Here is an 18,859-nt window from a genome sequence, read left to right as displayed (position 1 = left end):
TGGATGAACTAGTAGTGTCATCAAGACTCTCTTTTGGGAGTAGATTTTGACACATAAATTTGTTCACTCCATCATATCCACCTTACTATGGAGTTTAATGATTTTTCACCAAAGTTTAAGAAAGTCTTTTACCATTGGGCAACCAATATTTTCCTTAATTTTAGTGTAAATCATTTGTCCCATGATTGGATAAATAATTATATATGGTATAATAACAATAATTTAAATAAGAGTCAAAATAATTCATACATGTATATAATATTTAATAAAATTTAATACATGTATTTAACAATAATAACATGCATATAAATTTAATACAATTTAATACAAGTATATAACAATAATAACATACTTATAAATTTAATACATGTATATAACAATAATAACATGTATAGAAAATAAAATTTAATTAATATTATTTAATTTAAATTTTTTTAATAAAATAATAATATATTATTATTATTTTAATCTGACAGGTCCGAGTCTAAACCGGACTGGTCCAATAATCTGGGACGAGCCCGATTCATTTCAATGGGTTGGGCCTATTGTTCAAGCCCGATACCTTCCCTTTTTTTTTTTTTTAAATTCTCTTCTAGGCTGGGCCACAACAAGGACCCACTTCTTTTCTCTGATTGGGCCAAGGCCCAGGACCTTTACAAGTCAGAAGAAACCAGGTTTCCTTTCTTTCTTCTTCGGGTTGGGCCACAACAATGGCCCGTTACCTTTCTCTCGGGCTGAGCTAGAGCCCATGGCCCAAGGCCTTAGCCTTTTAGAAGAAAACCCAAGCTTTTCTTTCTTCTTCCCTCAGACTAAGTAGCAGCGCACCAATCTTCTACAGCCTTGAGCTGTTGCAGCTGCGAGCGTCGCCGGCAAGGAGGTGATGGGGCAAGGTGTCTCCGTCCTCCTTCCGCCGCCGACTCCTAACTTACTTTTCTTTTTTTTTTTTTTTTTTAATTTTTTAATTTTATTACAAGAAAAACGTCGTGCGCCACGACCAATGGGCTTTATAGCCCTCTTTCGCCATCTCAAAGGCGTCGCGGAGGAGATTTTGAGCCTCATTCCAACGCCGACAGCCCTCATCCATTACAAGTTCCATAATCCGGCAGGGGTAGCGCCCATTTAGGACTAGATAGCCCCTCTATGCCACCCCTTTACCGGCACGGTGACACGACCACCTTGCGCTGCACGCTGCTAATCCCCACGGCAGCCCCTTCCTCAACCACCAACATACATACAGGCGGTTCCTCAACTCAATTTCCTCCACCACCAACATACATACTGTGGTTCTTCAACTCAGTTTCTCCACCACAAACACGATATAATGAAAAAGGGAGAAAATAAGAAAAAAACTATAAATGGAAACACATACAACACTGCGTAATTCTTTAACGCATAATAGTTACCTAAAAAACCATTTTGTAAATTTATTTGTCAGACTGAAAGTACATAGAATTTTCAGTCGACCACAGCATGATAAAATCAATAGAGACATACATAGGCACATATAAAATTAAATAGTCATATATTTACTGTATATTTTATCGAGATCATAAAATATCTGTAACCTAGCTCTGATACCACATGTTAAAAATTTTAACATGAACATTAATAATCGGATCTTCAATTTTCTATGATCCACAATAACAAAATAATAACAGTTAGAAAACATTTTAATTTGATAAAGAGTCTGACCTGAGTATGAGATAAGGATTGCCCTAACAATTTAGCCTTCTAAGTGTCTCCTGATGGCAAGATGCACTTTAATGTTGTAGGTGAGAACCCTTTAACTCTTTAGTACTATTTATAGATTTCTGACCATCAAGAAATCTAAGACTTTAAGCCTAACTATAATTAGAGATATAGAGTTTTAATCTTATCTCTCAAAGTTTTCTTATCCCATTATAACTCATCTATTAACTGATAAGTTTTGAGCTATTCCAAACTCTAGTAAGATGGGTGTGTGGGACAACATAGTTTAAATAAAACTTTTACATGGAGATCCTCTACAAATCTAGACTCGTGATCCAACCCCTACCCATTTTGTCATAACATGGATCGACTTTGTACAAAAGTGAAAGGATTAATGAATCTGAAAATGCTCTAACCAATGTATTCATTAGAATACGTTTCGCAGAAGTTAAAAGAGGGGGATTTTTCATTCAAAATAGATTCCTAACAATATTTTCTAATTATACAATGTTTTCGAGTGGACACCTCAAGCTAGCATACAAATTTTCCCATTTGCTTGCGTATGATGAATCTTCCATTTTGCTTGGTACAACAAAGTGGAAACTACTTGATCTTTGACAATTTTCACATCCTTTTGATGTCTCCCCTAATGAGAGGAGCTCTATAATATGCTGGAATGGTTGCTGGAAGGAACACTTGCCTCACACCTTTTGCCTTTATGATGGGAAATATTGTGCTAGATGCACACGGGTAAAAATAAAGTTGATCATAATAGAGATTATAAGAGAAGCAGAATTATGATAGGAACTGACTAGGTTCTTGTCATTTGGTTTCTTTCTCTGTTAATGGCTTTGTTAACATTAAACAAGTTTTGAGAATGAGAGATGTGAATGTGTCTTTTCGGTAAATTCCATCCAAATAAGGTCATTGATATTGACCGCAATAAGAAGTGTACAGTAAACACATGAAGACAGAGAAAATCTTCAAGTTAGAACTGGAGTAAACTTTTAATTTACACCAGCCAATAAGATGCGGACACGTAAGAGACTCACATAATTACCGTGGGTGCGCACTGAGAGCATTTCTCCTTGTTTCTTTCTCATTCTCCAGAAGCTTCCCTTTCACTCTTGGTCTCTCTCTCATCACCACAAATCATGTCCCTCTCTCTCTCTCTCTCCCCACACAGATCCAGTTCCTCTAACACTCTCTCTCTCACTGACTTTGTTCGTAGGTAAAGCAGTCGAGGAGGTCGCGAGTCTCTCGCAGACTCTCTCTTTCTCATTCTCGCACTCTCTCTCTCTATCCAACGGAAGCAGTAGCCAAGATCTCTTCTCAACAGGTCGCAAGTCAAGACTCTACCAACTGCAGATGAAATAGGAGTGACTTTTCAAGATGAACCGTCGATTTCCCTCTTTAAAATAGAAATAGTCAAATCTGGGTTGATGATTCTCAACCTTCTTGTTGTGAACTCGTCGATTTTCTTCTTCTCAATTTGGAACCCATATCCTTAATTAATCTCTATAAGTGGTTTAATACTCGATTAAGGTTAATTTTAATACACTTTAACATTTTCTGAAAACTCAAATTTGCTTTCTGGAACCATCTCCCTGATTAACATTCTCTCTCTCTCTCTCTCTCTCTCTCTCTCTCTCTCTCTCTCTCTCTCTCTCTTTCTCTCTCTCTGTTTAGTTAGAATGGAAATGAGATGTGTGGAACCGACGTTGAGGACTAATTTTAGGAAGGAAATGACTGTAAAATCAAATCCCACAAGTGGTTTTCAAGGATTTGATGCCTAGGAATTGACAAAATGGCATGGGTTGTGATAACATAAAAACTAGTTTTTCTGTGGACAAACTCCTATACTTGTCTAATGAAGATGGGTTTGTAAAGGAAGAGCCAAGAAGAAGAGAAAGAAGATAAGGGCTTTGTCTCTGTTTCCCATCAGCTGGACCACCAAAATTCCAATACCAGCATCACTTTCTCTACCAAAGACGAGTTTGGCTCCAAACTCAACATTCCAACTTTCCTTTTCTTGAATTTTGCACTCCTTACCCATTCGAAAGTTTAACGAAAAAGTCTAAGAACGGATGACTGGAACTGGAAGTAAATGATGGTTTTAAACAAAGAAGCAAGGAAAGAAAAACAGAGGAAATTCTTGAGAAACCTTAACCCAGTTGTTCACGGATTGATTCTATGGTTCTGCCTTTTCATTTCACTTTAATCACATACTTATACTATTACATTGAGACTCACAAATTCATTGATTGAAATACAACTTCCCAAAAACAACTAACAACAGCAAACACTAATAATAGTAAACTAGAAAACTGAAGAGTTTCTCAAAAATATAAATTAATTTCAATACTCCTCCTTAATTTGTTTTTTCAGCAACTCCAAGCATTGATCTGAAGAATTAAAACTTGTCTTGAGGGAGTGCTTTTGTAAATATATTAGCAAGTTGTTCCTCTAATTTGCAGAACTTCAATGCAATTTCTCCATTTGATTCCACTTCACGCAAGAAATAATATTTGATTGCAATATGTTTAGTTCTACTATGCTGGACAGGATTCTTGGCAATTGTTATAGCTGATTTATTATCACAAAAAATTTCAGTAGATCCCAACTATTTTTCTCCCATATCTTCAAGTATTCTTCTCAACCAAATAGCTTGGTTTGCATAGCCTGTAGCTGCAACATACTCGGCTTCTGCAGTGGATTGTGCCACATTATTTTTCTTTTTTGAACTCCAGGAAAACATAGCTGATCCTAAACTGAATTAGTAGTCTGAAGTGCTTCTTAGATCATCACAAGAACCTGCCCAATCACTATCTATAAATCCTACCAATTTTGTATTTGATGTTTTCTTATACCAAATACCAAAGTTGATAGTTCCTTGTAGATACCTCAGAATTCTCTTGGTTGTTCCAAGATGAATTTGACTAGGACATTACATAAATCTTGAAAGTAAACTAGTGGCATATAGGATATCTGGTATGGTATTGCACAAATACGGCAAACTTCCCACAAGACTTCTATAAATCGATGGATCTACTTTCTTTCCACCATCATCCTTTTTCAATTTCTCATTGGGAATTAATGGAATAGTCACTGATTTGCAACCTGCCATGTTGAATCTTTTTAAAAGATCTTCAATGTATTTTCTTTGAGAACAGAAAATTCCCTCAGCCTCTTGACTCACTTCCATGCCTAGAAAATAATGCATATTTCCTAAGTCACTCATCTCAAAACTTGCCATTATTTCCCTTTTAAAATTTTCAATCATTTCAATGTTACTTCCTGTAAAAACCAGATCATCTACATAAAGGGATACAATGACTAGATCACCACTGTCTTGAGACTTTATGTACAGTGTAGGCTCACTTTTGCTCCTCCTGAAGCCTTGCTCAGAGAAATATTGATCAATTCTCCCATACCAGGCCCTTGGTGCCTGTTTTAATCCATATAAAGCCTTTTTCAGTTTATAGACTTTGCCTTCTTCCTTCTTAAACCCCTTGGGTTGATTCACATAGACCTCTTCTTCCAACACTCCATTTAGAAATGCTGATTTCACATCTACTTGTAATACTTTCCAACCTTTTTAAGCAGCAAGTGAAACCAAAGCTCTAATGGTATCCATCCTTGCAACAGGAGCAAATGTTTCATTATAATATATTCCAGGTTGCTGCACATACCCCTTAACAACCAACCTTGCTTTATGCTTTAAAATAGAACCATCATGATTCAATTTGGTCTTATAAATCCATTTTACTCCAATAACATCTTTGTTGGCAGGTAAAGAGACCAATTCCCAAGTTCCATTCTTCTCTATCATTCTTATTCTTCATTCATAACTCTCTGTCATACTTCCTTGATGTTGCTGCAAAATTGTCAGGCTCAAGTGTAACATAATTACAATGCTCATAAACGTCATTAAGAATTCTTGTTCTTCTTACTGGTGATTCAAGGGTTGATTCCTCTTCACTGTCATCAGAAAACACTCGAGTAGTTATGGAACTTCCAATTTGAATGTGCTAAACTTCACTTGCTTCAAGTTCAGCTTCTTATTCAACTGATGACTCCACTGATACTTCAACACTTTGTTGAATTACTTTTTCAGCTTCCCAGTCCCAAAATGCATCTTCATTGAACTTTACATCTCTGCTAACAATCAGTTTTCTAGTTTCCAAATAGTAAATTCGAAAACCCTTTGAAACTGAACTATAACCCACAAATACACCCTTTTCAGCTTTCTCCTCTAGCTTGGTTCTTTTTTGGGATGGAAGATGAACATAACATATACACCAAACACCCTTAAGAAACTTGCAAAGGGTTTTATTCCACTCCAAGCTTCATAAGGAGTCTGTTTCTCCACAACTTTAGTTGGTAATCTATTTAGTAGAAACACAACAATGTTTATTGCTTCACCCCAAAATTCCTTGGGTAGTTTCTTCTCATGCAACATGCTTCTAGCCATTTCCATTACAATTCTATTTTTTCTCTCAGATACTCCATTCTGTTGAGGTGAGTATGCCATAGACAACTGATGTTCTATGCCTTCAGATTCACAAGATTTTTCAAATTCTCTTGAGTTATACTCATTGCCTTGATCACTTCTTATTGTTTTGATCTTATAGCCTGACTGTTTTTCAACTAACAGTTTGAACTTCTTAAAGGTTCCAAAGAATTTTGATTTTTCTAGAAGGAAATAGACCCAAATCATTCTAGTAAAATCATCTATGAAAAGAATGAAATACCTGCTGTGATTTTGAGTTGAAGTCCTCATTGGTCCGCATATATCAATATGGACTAGTTGCAGCTTTTCCTTGGCTCTCCAACTTCTCTCTGATGGAAATGGATGTTTGTTTTGTTTTCCAACCATGCATCCTTCACAAACTGGTGTCTCCTTTTCTAAGAGAAGTAGGTCTGTTATCATTTCCTTTTGATGCATTAATCTTAGTGAATTAAGATTGTAGTGGCCAAATCTTTGATGCCACAATCTGGCTTCATCCACAGTTGCCACCATAGCTTTAGAAAAATTCTATTGAATAGGAAAGTTCCTACTTCTCCCCATTTTTATTTCAGCTAGCTCCATCTTATTCTTCTCATCATAAATTCTGCATAAGTTATTTTCAAAACTTAAGGAGCAACCATTTTCCATCATTTGGCTTGCACTCAACAGATTTTGATCAAGGGATGGAACCAACAATACATCCTTGATGAATTTTGTACCCTTTTTGGTCGAGATGGCCACTGTGCCTTTGCCTCTAGCTTTAACAAGTTCACCATTACCCATCTTAACTTTAGTTTTGATAGAAGTGTCCAAACCAGTGAAGATAGCCTCATCAGCTGCCATGTGATTGCTACATTAACAAGAGAGCTTGACATGCAAAAACAAATGCTCATTCTCCTCTTTTTCTTCTAAGTAGTTAGCTTGTTGATTGTTCTTGTATTTGCAATCCTTTTCCATATGCCCAAATTTTTTACAATTCCAACATTGTGGCTTCCCGACATGATAACAATTTTTTTCTAAATGGTTTGTCTTCTTGCAGATACCACAGGAAGGAAATTCGCCCATATTACTTTTCATCTTGCTTTCTTTTTTAACATGGTCAGAATTCTTGTAGTCCTTTTGAGGCTTCTTTTTGTAATCTTTTACTTTTCTATTTTTTAGATTCACTTTAGATTGAAATGCATGCTTTAAAGAACCATCATTCCTTCTAGCTAATCTTTGCTCATAAGCTTGAAGGGAACCCATCAACTCAATAACTGACAGAGTTTGTAAGTCCTTTGACTCTTCGATTGCTGCCACCATATGATCATATTTTTTAGGTAAACTAATCAAAAAATTTTGAACAATTCTTTGATCAGTCACCTCTTCACCATGAGCTCTCATTTGATTAACAATTTCAACTAATATGGAGCAATACTCTTTCACTTCTTCCGAGTCTTTCATCTTTAAATTTTTAAACTCTCTTCTAAAGTCTTGAAGTTGCATTTCCTTGAAATTCTAACTGTAGAATCTCCCATGCTCCCTTTGAAGTACTAGCCCTCATCAATCTTGGAAAGATTGATTCAGACACAGCCTGTTGTAGGATGAACAAAGCTTTTGCATCCTTGGTGATTTCTTGCTTTCTTTGAGTTGTGTCCGAGACTCCTTTTACTGGTATTGTCACCCCTTTTTCCACTACATCCCACAGATCTTGAGATAGGAAAAAAGTCTTCATTTTGATACTCCGATAATCATAGCTTTTTCCATTGAAGATAGGAACTAAAGTTGTTGCTCCAAAGGTACTCATTTTCGACCCTCAGATGAACCTGGTTAGCTCTGATGCCAATTGTTGGTTTTAAACAAAGAAACAAGCAAAGAAAAACAGAGGAAATTCTTGAGAAACCTCAACTCAATTGTTCACGGATTGATTCTATGGTTCTACCTTTTCATTTCACTTTAATCATATACTTATACTATTACATTGAGACTCACAAATTCATTGATTGAAATACAACTTCCCAAAAACAGCTAACAACAACAAACACTAATAATAGTAAATTAGAAAACTGAAGAGTTTCTCGAAAATATAAATTAACTTCAATAGTAAAGCCTTGTTTTATTTTTCATTCTCATATTATTCATTCATATTTTGAGGAGAGAGAGAGAGAGAGAGGGGGAAGAGAGGTATGAGGAGAGAGAAGGTCCCTACCAAAAGTCCTGATTGGGTGGTGTAAAAGGTGTAAATACACCAAATCCTACTTCCAGCCACTCCCATGAAGACAATAAGACCCAACATAAGTTAGAGGAAATATGAGTTGTCAAACCTCTCTCTTGTAATTGTAAATTTTGAGCCGAGCCTACTTGTACAAGTGTAGATTCCTCTTATCTCTATATCTCGAATCATTCTGCAACACATGCCATTCATGACCGTTAGACTCGTAACTCTATATGTGGCGATTAGATTCACGGCTTCATTCGTGACAATTAAATTCACGATTTTGACCATTCTTTTTTATTTCTACAAGGAGATGACTCCTCCGTAGAGTTAGAACACAGGACCCAATCCATGTATTTACCTTCCTATTGTATTTTTTTAACTTTACTTAATTTAATATTGCCCACCCATAAAAAAAGCCGATGTCGTTTCAAGTATGAAATTGAGATTTTTTATAGTTTGGGATGTAATTTAAAAAATGAGTGATAGTTTAATAAGAAATGATATTTGAAATCGTGAGTGCTCAAGTGCCGAATAATCATTTTGAAAAAATTGAGTAAATACGAGATCCATATGAAAAAATTTAATTTTTTAGTAATAGATCTCACTATTTTTTAAAAAAATTGCACGACGCTTACGTATTTCACGTTGTATATATCATTACTCTAGTTTTTTTTTTTTTTTTTATTTTATTGGATAACAGATATGTGAATATGTAAGTATTTCAACCAAAACCTCACCCTCCAAATATCAAATCACTACCAATACCAACTGCTACTTTTAAATTAACAAGTAGAATCTCAAACTATAACCATTTCTCAATTCAAGCCAAAATTATTTAATTCTTTTGGCAATTTGTGTCATCGGTTATTGTTTCATCATTAAGATTAATGAACATATATATGTATCATCAGTTAAAATTGTATATGCGACTTTCCAAATTTGATCCTCTGTGGTGTAAATTAATCCAAAAAAATATTAATTTAAGGGTATAAAATATAATGTTGTTAACCCAGTTCAGGTAAGCCTACTCGGATATACCTAGACCCGGGTGTGTAATGCTACCGGGCTACTCACCTGGGTTAACTCGAGTTATGACCCAGGACGATATCCGGACGAATCCGAATTTTTGAAACCTGGAGATCTTGATCTTTAGGTTGAATGCCCAAGTATTCAGATTTTGGAAAAAAAATAAAATAAAATAAAATCCTCTATTTACAAAGATTAGTGGAAAATATTTATTGTGCAGTAGGGTTAATGAGCTAGAATCAATCGTCATATGCTATTTTCATCATTCTCTTAGTTGAAATAGATGACTCTCTTGCAAATTAAGGGAATATTCTCTTATTTAACGATATTGGGCTCGTTTGTTTTCCGAGATGAGATGAGATGAGTTGAGATTAAAGTTAAAAAATTGAATAAAATATTGTTAGAATATATTTTTTAATATTATTGTTGTTTTGGGATTTGAAAAAGTTGAATTGTTTATTTTATTTTGTGTGGGGATTTGGAAAAGTTGTAATGATGAGGTGAGGTGAGATGAGATGTTTTTGAAAAACAAACAAGGCCTTATATGTCTTTTTCTGAAAATTTGGAGTTTTCCTCCTAACTAGTAGGGTACCCGAAAGTGAGAGGATTAATTAACAGATCTTTTGTCTTATTTATCATGGACCTTCGACCCACACGAGTTTAAGAATGGAAATGAAGGTTGAAGTTGTTTCTTTCTGAACATATATATGATGCATCTTGACATGGCCTAATGATCCTCTAGGTGAAGGACAGCTAATGCAGATCCAGACATAATCAAAAGATTCATAATATATATGCCTATATTCAAATATGATACGAACAAACACATTATAAATATGACTTTGCATTTGCTAATGCACACTATCATTAAAAAAATGATTGTGTCCTAAAAAGTTTGAACAAACACATTACAATATGATTATGTATTTGCAAATCTAACACACTGTTCATTTAAAAAAAAATAAACAACTTGCATTGTAACCACGCTCCCACTTTTCCTATCTCTGTCTCTGTCTCCTCTAACTCCCTTTTTTCCGTAGGGTAGTGATAAGCTTACTATCATATTACTACTCATTTATTATCTAAGTGTATTTTAATTTTTTTTATTTTTTATCATTTTTTTAAAGTATTTTTTTAACATCTTTAATCATTAAGAAAAAATTATAAAAATATATAATTTTATTAATATTTACTTTCTTAATCATTAAATAAAATTAAAAATTAAAAAAAAAATCAAATAAAAAATAATAATAATCCTATCATTATTATTTCCCGTAACTTCTTTCCATCTCCCCCTGCATACACACACACGAAATTAATTCCCTCTTTTCTCCTCCCATATTTTCCAAAATCCTTCACAACTTCTACCTAATATACTCCCACCCATTAATAGAGGCTTATCAGAATGCCCCAAATTGAAAACTTGTACCAGGAATCTCTCTCTCTCTCTCTCTCTCTCTCTCTCTCTCTCGCCACTTCTTTAATCAGTGGAGGCTAGTCGACAGCAAAAATCTTCACACGTGATCTCTACATCCGTCATTTTTATCTCTGAAGGGCCGAAGGGGTTTTACAGCAGATTCACTGCATGTTAAGGAGTAAGGAAATCAAGGTAAATTATGATTTTATTCATTTTTTAGAAATTAGTTTGACGATATATTGTCTGGAAATGGCCTAAATAGACTCTTATTAAGGATTTTTAGTTTTTTTAATCGTTAATGAGAAGATAAAACGTAACCATAAAGTTAGATTCATGGTATTTCTTTATGCTGAGAGCAGCAAAAAGAAAAATGTTAGTGTTGATGTCGTGTTTCGCAGTCTGAACAGTTCCGCAAAGCCCAAGCTCCTTGGTGCCTGCAACTAAGAAGAAAGAGAGGCTCCCGTGGCCTCCGAGGTCACTCCGATGCCTAAGTTAGTGCATAGTTCTCTGGTGGAGGAGAAGGAAATATAGAACAAAGTTGAATTGTTATGCAGATTGAATCGGGAGTCTCTCGTAGGAGGGTTCTCCCTTATTTATACCTAATTCGGGCCCTTACGTTGAGGGAGATCGTGGTGTGTCAAGCGTCAGGCCTGCCACCACTCATTCTCTGTTGCGCTAGTGGGTGTCAGTCTGCGGCCTAGCAGGAAATTGTGCCGTGCCAGTTGTCCTACGTCTGTCTGGCCTCCACTTCCCTGTCATGCCAGTTGGTGTCAGATCGCGGGCGAGCCGTCCTTGGCTCGTGGGACGTGCCGTCGTGCACCAGATTCCCTGACACCGATCGGGTTGGCTCGTGCCCTGGGGTCCTTGATTCTGGGACCGGGTGCATGCCGATGTAGTGCTCGTCCAACCTGGTGGTTAAGCTTGTTAATTCGCCAACCCCTAAAGCGTTCCTCCTGACCCTCCCGAGCCTTGAGTTGACAAACCGATCTTGATTGGGTCTGTGCTCACTTCCCGATACTCTCACCCCGGGCTCCCAACTTCCTCCCTTGGACGTATGATTTTGTATCTTGGGCCCCTCTGCAAGGTATTGCGTACTCGGTCTTTAATTCTGTTTCCTAGAGTCTTTAGCTCCCCTATTTCGGACCGGGCTTTGTGGTTGGGCTTTCCTAGGCTCGGGCCCTTCTGGGATGGGTCTCCTCTCACAGTTAGATATGCTATTTTGAGAAGGATTAAAAGGTGACTCTAGTAGTTGTAGTAATTGTTATACGGAGTAGTGAGCATTTTGTAAAGAAACACATAGTAGTATGGGCTGTGGGCTGTCCAGAGTTGTTAAGTAGTAAATTCTTTGAATCCTTAATTATTGAAGGTTACGTCAAAGCTTATGTATGGTTTGTATGATTTCGTTGTAATAGAGTTATGTAAATACTATTAAATTTAGAAGGGTTGTAATTCCTTTTTGGGTTTTGATATAGGCTATATATGGGTGATTATTTGGTATTTAAAAAACGTGTCAACTTTTGGTGAGCGGATGAGGTAAGTAACTTCTTCGTGAGTTCTAAATACTCTTGCTAATTTAAGATTTTGCACGTTGGACTCAAAATTTCTGTTTAATTACGTGCATCTTTTATGCTATTTTGGATATGCCTATGGGGAACTGTACAAATTTTGTGAATCGTACATGCTGGTCATACCTCAAATATTCCTATATGATTTCATGGAAATTTATTTTGTGAGTGAAGTGATTATCTGTGTACCCATGACGTTGGTATCTGTGTGTGTGTGTGTGTGTTATATTGATGCCTTTTGTGGCATCCATGATGTCTGTGTGGTATAAAATATCGTGATGTCTTGGTGGCACATTCATATTTCATTGACAGGCGGCCTCACAATTCAGTTCGTCACTATTTCATTAATAATCTAGTAAGTGTTAGCGTGTAACGTGGTTGTGGGAAGAGGAAGGTTTAATGGAATAGGCGGATGTCATATTATCGTGTGATTTGATGATAAGCAAGCCTTTCGGAAGTCTAGGACCATGGCAAAGCCAAGCACAGGGCCTTGACGGTCCACTGTTGTTCTTGAGGTGTTCATCAAACACGCTAGCATATGAAACACGAAGTCAAGAAGAACAAATCCATTGGGACATTGACTTCAATACCAAAATTGATAGCTTTCAGGGAAGTTGAAAAAGTTTGAGTTCATATTATAGTCAGTTTTTTTCTTTTGGCAAAATGAGAGGAAAAGTTATCGTTAAGAAATGTCCTAAATGATAAATCTAGAATCTGGTCAAATAAGCATAAGGAAATAGTCTAGGGATGACTAATTTGCATTCAAGCAAGCGTAGAGTGAATCGTAGAGAGATTCATGGAGGACATGCACTCTCGGATCCTCCCTACGAGGTTGTCGAGGATCTACGATCCATCCGTGGGAGGGTGGAGATCCTCTACAAGCCCTGACTCATGATCCAACCCCTACCCATTCTTTCATAAAATGGACGGATTTCTTGTACAGAGTCGAAAGGAATAATCAATCTGAAAATGCCCTAACCGTTGGATTCCAGAAGTTAAAATAGGGGACTTTTTCATTCAAAATAGATTCCTAACAACATTTTCTAATTGTACAATGTTCTCTAGTGGAAACCTCAAGCTAGCATACAAATTTCTCTGTTTGCTTGCTTATGATAAATCTTCCCTTTTGCTTGGCACAATGTACAAAACCGAAGCTACTTGATCTTTGTCAATTGTTCCCTCCTTTTCATGTCTTCTTTGATGGGAGGAGCTCTATAATATGCCGGAATGGTTGCTGGAAGGAACACCTGCCTCACTCCTTCTGCTTTGATGATGGGAAATATTATGCCAGACGCACACTGGAAAATATAAAGTTGATCACAATAGAGATTATAAGAGAAGAGAAATACAAGTATATTTTTCCCTATGTTAACTACACTGTCAGTTGGAATTGCGAGTACATTCCTTGCAATTAGAAGTCTATAATAATAGTAATAATAAAAATGATAGAAAAACTATATGCATGATTCAGTATTCCAATATAATAAACTAAAAATGATAGAAAAAGCACGGACCGAAATCAATCTAGCTGCAATCCACACGTGTTTCGGTGAGGGAAATGGCAATAGAAGACGACCAACACCATATGTTGCCACTGCAAGGAAGTGGAGGACTAAACTTAATGGACGAGGGTTCAGACCAGAGAGTACAGCCACCGGTCCTGTTGAAAATATGCCTCCAAGGCTTAAATAGTCAAAACATGCTTGGCGCATCTCCTTTCTAGCCGGATCAGGCGAAGCAGAAAACACCTTGTAGAGGGCACCAGCCAGAGTATTTATAGTAGACGCCACCGGCTGTAATAACAACATGTCAAGTTATATAACATGAAAGGTAGCAGTTGTTGGTTACAGAAGGATACCTCGACTTCCAACAATTCTTGGAGCCAAACATGACCACAGAATAATGCAATCCCAAAATCATATGCTCCAAAAATAGTTCACCATAAGATTTGAAATTTTATGTGACAATCCACCAAGTTGGTGTTCAAGACAATCAACGGAAACAACACTGGTTTCTAATGATTATCAATACCATTTTGCCATCCAAATGTTATTTGCACCAGACACAATTAATATTTCATAGTTGGAAGTTAACTATTCTTCACCATCCCTTTTGTTCTAGAGAGCTTACCTTGCGCAAGGTATAAAAGGATTCAAGATATTTGGACAATGAAGCAGCATCATTCAAGTTATCTAGTGGCTTAAGGAGATCTCGGAGTATGACAATGTCGGAAAGTGCCACAGTCATTCCACCGCCAGTTAAAGGATGGCGCATGTTGAAAGCATCACCCATTAAAAGGGCTCCAGGAGTAAGATGCGGATCCGCTGGCATGCTTCTATTTTGCATAGTTCTGATGTTTCCTTTGTCCACTGCAGATATGAAGTCATCACGAAGCTCTGGTGGAACCTGTGACACAAGTATTTTTATTAATTCCGAGGTGTAAGAGATATAGATGTTCTTCTTGAAGTCATAGTGGAATAACCATGAACAATAAAGAATAAAGGTCTGCCCATTCATCTGGGCTACGAACTTCGTAACCTAGGAGCATAAGCTGAAAAGATTAAATACCTGTGGAGCCACCACTGTTTTCAAATAGTTGGTCATTTCACCATTGGCAACAGAAGGCAATTTCTGACCAGGTACGTCAACCAAACAACGAACCTCGGTGCTACTGATTGGATAAAACAAGATGGGTGAAGGGTTCGACAAAATGACATGCCCATGATTTGCAAATGGAAGTTGACAGTTCTCTAAGACTAATCCAATAAAACAAGAGGGCACCTCCACCTGTTAAAAAAAATAATATTTTGCTATAAGTCTCAGTAGACTGGAGTAAGAACTGAAATACCAAACTCTTGAGAAATAGATGTTATGCATAAGACAGCCATTTTTCGACACAATTCAAAAACCACACCAAGCAAACTATTAGTACTAGATAGTTTCAAGATGACAGCCTCACCTTAGGGTTACATAGAGAGCGACGCAGATTTGAGAAGCAACCATCACACACTATTGTAAGAGGAGCATAAGCTTTATGTTCTAGACCATCCTTAGTTTTGTACTGAATCCCCCTAACAGTCCCGTCTTCTTCAAGGAGGGATGTTACTGTACCTTGTTGTAATCGCACGCTGAACAGAAGATTGAACATTAAGTCCAGGAATGCAAAAATGAAGACGTGTTGAGTACAGTGCTAAAACAAAATGAATCCAGGAAACCAGAACATTGCAAGTAAGAATGCGAGAAAGTTACTTCAGAAGAGTAGCTGCTTTTTTTCTCATTCTTTGTATAAAACGCCCATTGTGGAAGCTTCTTCCAGCCACGTTTGAATGAAATTTCTCCAGAGGATACGACATTCTAGCATTTTTTCCATCCTTGAAGAGAGCATATCCATGCACTCGCTGAGCATCAATTTCTTCAACGCAGTCTGATATGAATGTACAATTATGTAAAAATTCTTCTAAATCATTTTAATTTCTAAGAGACCGTAAGCGGTAAACTACAACAATGATGTTGACTTTAATGCATACCTTCAAGGCCCAATTCAATTAATTTCAGGTATCCTCCAGGCTGGAGAAGTTCGCCAACCATTCGGTCGGGCTCTGTCAAGTCTCTTTCGATCACATGAACCCGTCTTCCATCCTACATTTAGAGGCAAAATAAATGGGATTCCACTTGAAAATCTTTGCAACAATTGAAAAAGGAAATAAAACAATAATTTAAAGCTAAAGGGTAATTCAATCATGGGTGAAATTGCATGTGAAGTAGGCAAGGTTAGACCCAAAAACTCGGTACACATTTCTACAACAAACACTACGGGGCTAGCTCATCCCATGCTAGTAAATCATGGGGCATAATTGAGACTTAGCTGCCGTTAACACGCAGCTGTTTTTAAGCCTACAAGTAGATCGAAAACTCCATAAGAATACATCTCAATACACCCAATAGGTGATTGTGACCTCCTCAAGCATTAAGTCAAATATACAAACCCATTTAATTAAATTGTCTAACAAAATTTTGAAATTATAATTCCACATGAGACAACAAGCCACCACCCTCGGTATTCATAAATATTCCTTAGTACAATAAAACAATACAAAAATGATAAAATAAAAAAAGTCCCAACACACCATAAACTTTTTCAATGCCAAGTGTATAACAGAGTCAAAGTGTGAAAACTGTAGTTTCCAGAATCACTGATTTTATGATACAATAACTTCCAAAACATCAATTTTCTCAACCACGGAAAAAGAATAAAAGTAAAAATGACAAAATATTAAAACCTTTGTTTTTCTTTCATGAGAGAAAAAACATACCCTGCCGAGGGCGTAAGCGAGGGCAGAGCCGGCAACACCGGCGCCGACGATGATGACTTCAGCGTCAGAGACGTCCATGGGACGGCATTCTTCGTCGGTGAAGCTCCTGTGGGCGCATTCTTTTGGGAAATCCTTGTTCTTCAACTTTCTTTTGTTGGCATTGCAACAGAGAGTGTAGAGAAGAAAGAACCCGAACAGGGAGCCAAAAAAAGTCCAAAGTACTTGTTGATCAATCGACACCATTGTCGTCCTAGGCACGAAACGATGATACCCAGATGAAGAAGAACCAATGCGTTGGTATCAAACACTCGGTTCTTGCCTCAACCTCTCCAGCAATACCAGTTCCTGTTTTGGTTCTTTTGGGCGTTATTGGTGCCGACGCAGGGGATTTTTTACGTAGGAGGAGAGAGATTGTGGAAGCCCTTTGGATATTGAAATGTTGATTGTGGTGTGAATGGTGAGGACTGAGGAGGGAGTGCGGGTGCTTTTGTAGGAGCAAGCTGCTGGCCGCGAATGAGAGTTGGGATTGTGGTGGTGGGTGAGGGAGAACTGACTAGGTTCTTGTCATTTTGGTTTCTTTCTTTGTTAATAGCTTTGTTAATATTAAAAAAGTTTTGAGAATGAGAGATGGGAATGTCGTCTTTTCGGTAAATGCCATCCAAATAAGGTCGTTGATATTGACCGCAACAAGAAGTGTTCGGTAAACACAAATCAAGATAATAAGACAGAACATAAGTAAGAGGAAATATGAGTTAGTTGGGTTGTGGTCTCCGACCAACTTTTTTTATTTATTAAATGAACCATGTTGTCAAGCCTCTCTCTTGTAATTGTAAACTTTTGAGCCTACTTGTACAAGTGTGCGGTAAACACAAACTAACATAATAAGACACACATAAGTATGAGAGGAACATGTGTTAGTTGAGTTGTGGTCTCTATTTTTTTTAATTTTTTTTTTCCTACACATAAAATATGATTTCTACTCCTTTTTATTTCTACAAGGAGAAAACACCTTGTTGGGTTAAAACTCTGGTGCTCATTATTCCCTTTATTGCTAAAGGGGAGACAATATCAATTAAACAATAAAATTGCGTTTAGATGTTGAATTGAGTTGAGTTGAGATGATAAAATATTGTTAAAATATTATTTTTTAATATTATTATTATTTTGAGATTTAAAAAAGTTAAATAGTTTATTATATTTTGTATTGAAATTTAAAAAAATTATAATGATGAATTAAGATGAGTTTAGAAACCAAACAAAACCTATCAACCGGTACTTACCACGAACTTAATCTCATGCTAATTTTCACTCCTCTTCTATTGTAATTTTAACTTTAGTTAATTTAATATGCCCACCCGTTAAAAGGAACCATGTAGTTTGAAGTATGAAATTTTTTATTTTTATAGTTTCAAATCTAATTTAAGAAATTAGTGATAATTTAAAAGCAATAAATATTGAACATTTTATTTTATTTTATTAGATAAAGGGGAGGTGCATACGCAAGTGTTCCAACCAAAATCTAAATTCAATTGAAAATAATTTTAGGTTTAAAATTATTTTATGTTTAAAATCTTCAATGATTCCTCTGAGGATAAGGATATTGATTCAATTGAAAATAATTTTCAAAATGATTTTAAACCTAAAATTGCCAGATTCTCTTCAAAAGGACCAAAACCAATGAGTATGACGAAGAACTGGTATTCCAGGCCTACTCCTCCTGATTTACAGTTTGAAGAAAAAGTTTTTCAAAACCAATCTTCTTACTCTGCTAACAAAGTTTACGAATGGAATATTGATGGTTTCTCTGAACAAGAAATCCTTAATACCATGAGTAAAATGTCTTTAGTAGCAAGTGCTTATGTTAACAACAATATCAGACAGCCTGATATTGTAATTATTTTAACCCAAGGATTTTCTGGTGTTTTAAAACATTGGTGGGACAAACATCTAACCAATGAAACCAAGGAAACCATTCAGAACGCTGTTAGACGTAATGAAGAAGGGTTACCTATTTTTTATGAGACTATTGGTATGACACATCCTGATGGTGTCAATACTTTGATTTACACTATTTTAAAACACTTTATTGGCACACCATCCAACATAACTAGTCGCGTAAGTGACCAGTTAAATAATCTTCGA

General features: G+C 36.5%; 1 protein-coding gene and 1 long non-coding RNA gene across 2 annotated transcripts; one reads left to right on the top strand and one right to left on the bottom strand.

The window, feature by feature from the left end:
* Positions 1–10,774: 10,774 nt before the first annotated feature.
* On the top strand, positions 10,775–14,933 carry LOC118348913. The gene is made up of 2 exons (XR_004801873.1): positions 10,775–11,031; positions 14,526–14,933. It is a non-coding gene; the product is annotated as an uncharacterized LOC118348913 (long non-coding RNA).
* On the bottom strand, positions 12,316–17,261 carry LOC109003433 (squalene epoxidase 3-like). The gene is made up of 8 exons (XM_035691485.1): positions 16,718–17,261; positions 15,932–16,043; positions 15,654–15,828; positions 15,364–15,532; positions 14,973–15,191; positions 14,535–14,810; positions 13,919–14,197; positions 12,316–13,702 (listed from the first exon to the last, which is right to left on the bottom strand). The coding sequence occupies exons 1-8, from the start codon at positions 16,958–16,960 to the stop codon at positions 13,559–13,561; spliced, it is 1,617 nt and encodes a 538-aa protein (XP_035547378.1). The 5' UTR covers positions 16,961–17,261; the 3' UTR covers positions 12,316–13,558.
* Between the last annotated feature and the right edge of the window lie 1,598 nt (positions 17,262–18,859).

The sequence above is a fragment of the Juglans regia genome, chromosome 7 (genome assembly GCF_001411555.2).
Source record: "Juglans regia cultivar Chandler chromosome 7, Walnut 2.0, whole genome shotgun sequence".
NCBI classification, from domain to species: domain Eukaryota; kingdom Viridiplantae; phylum Streptophyta; class Magnoliopsida; order Fagales; family Juglandaceae; genus Juglans; species Juglans regia.
The sequence above is the reverse complement of the archived record's forward strand: the minus strand, read 5'-3'. Positions and strand labels throughout refer to the sequence as shown.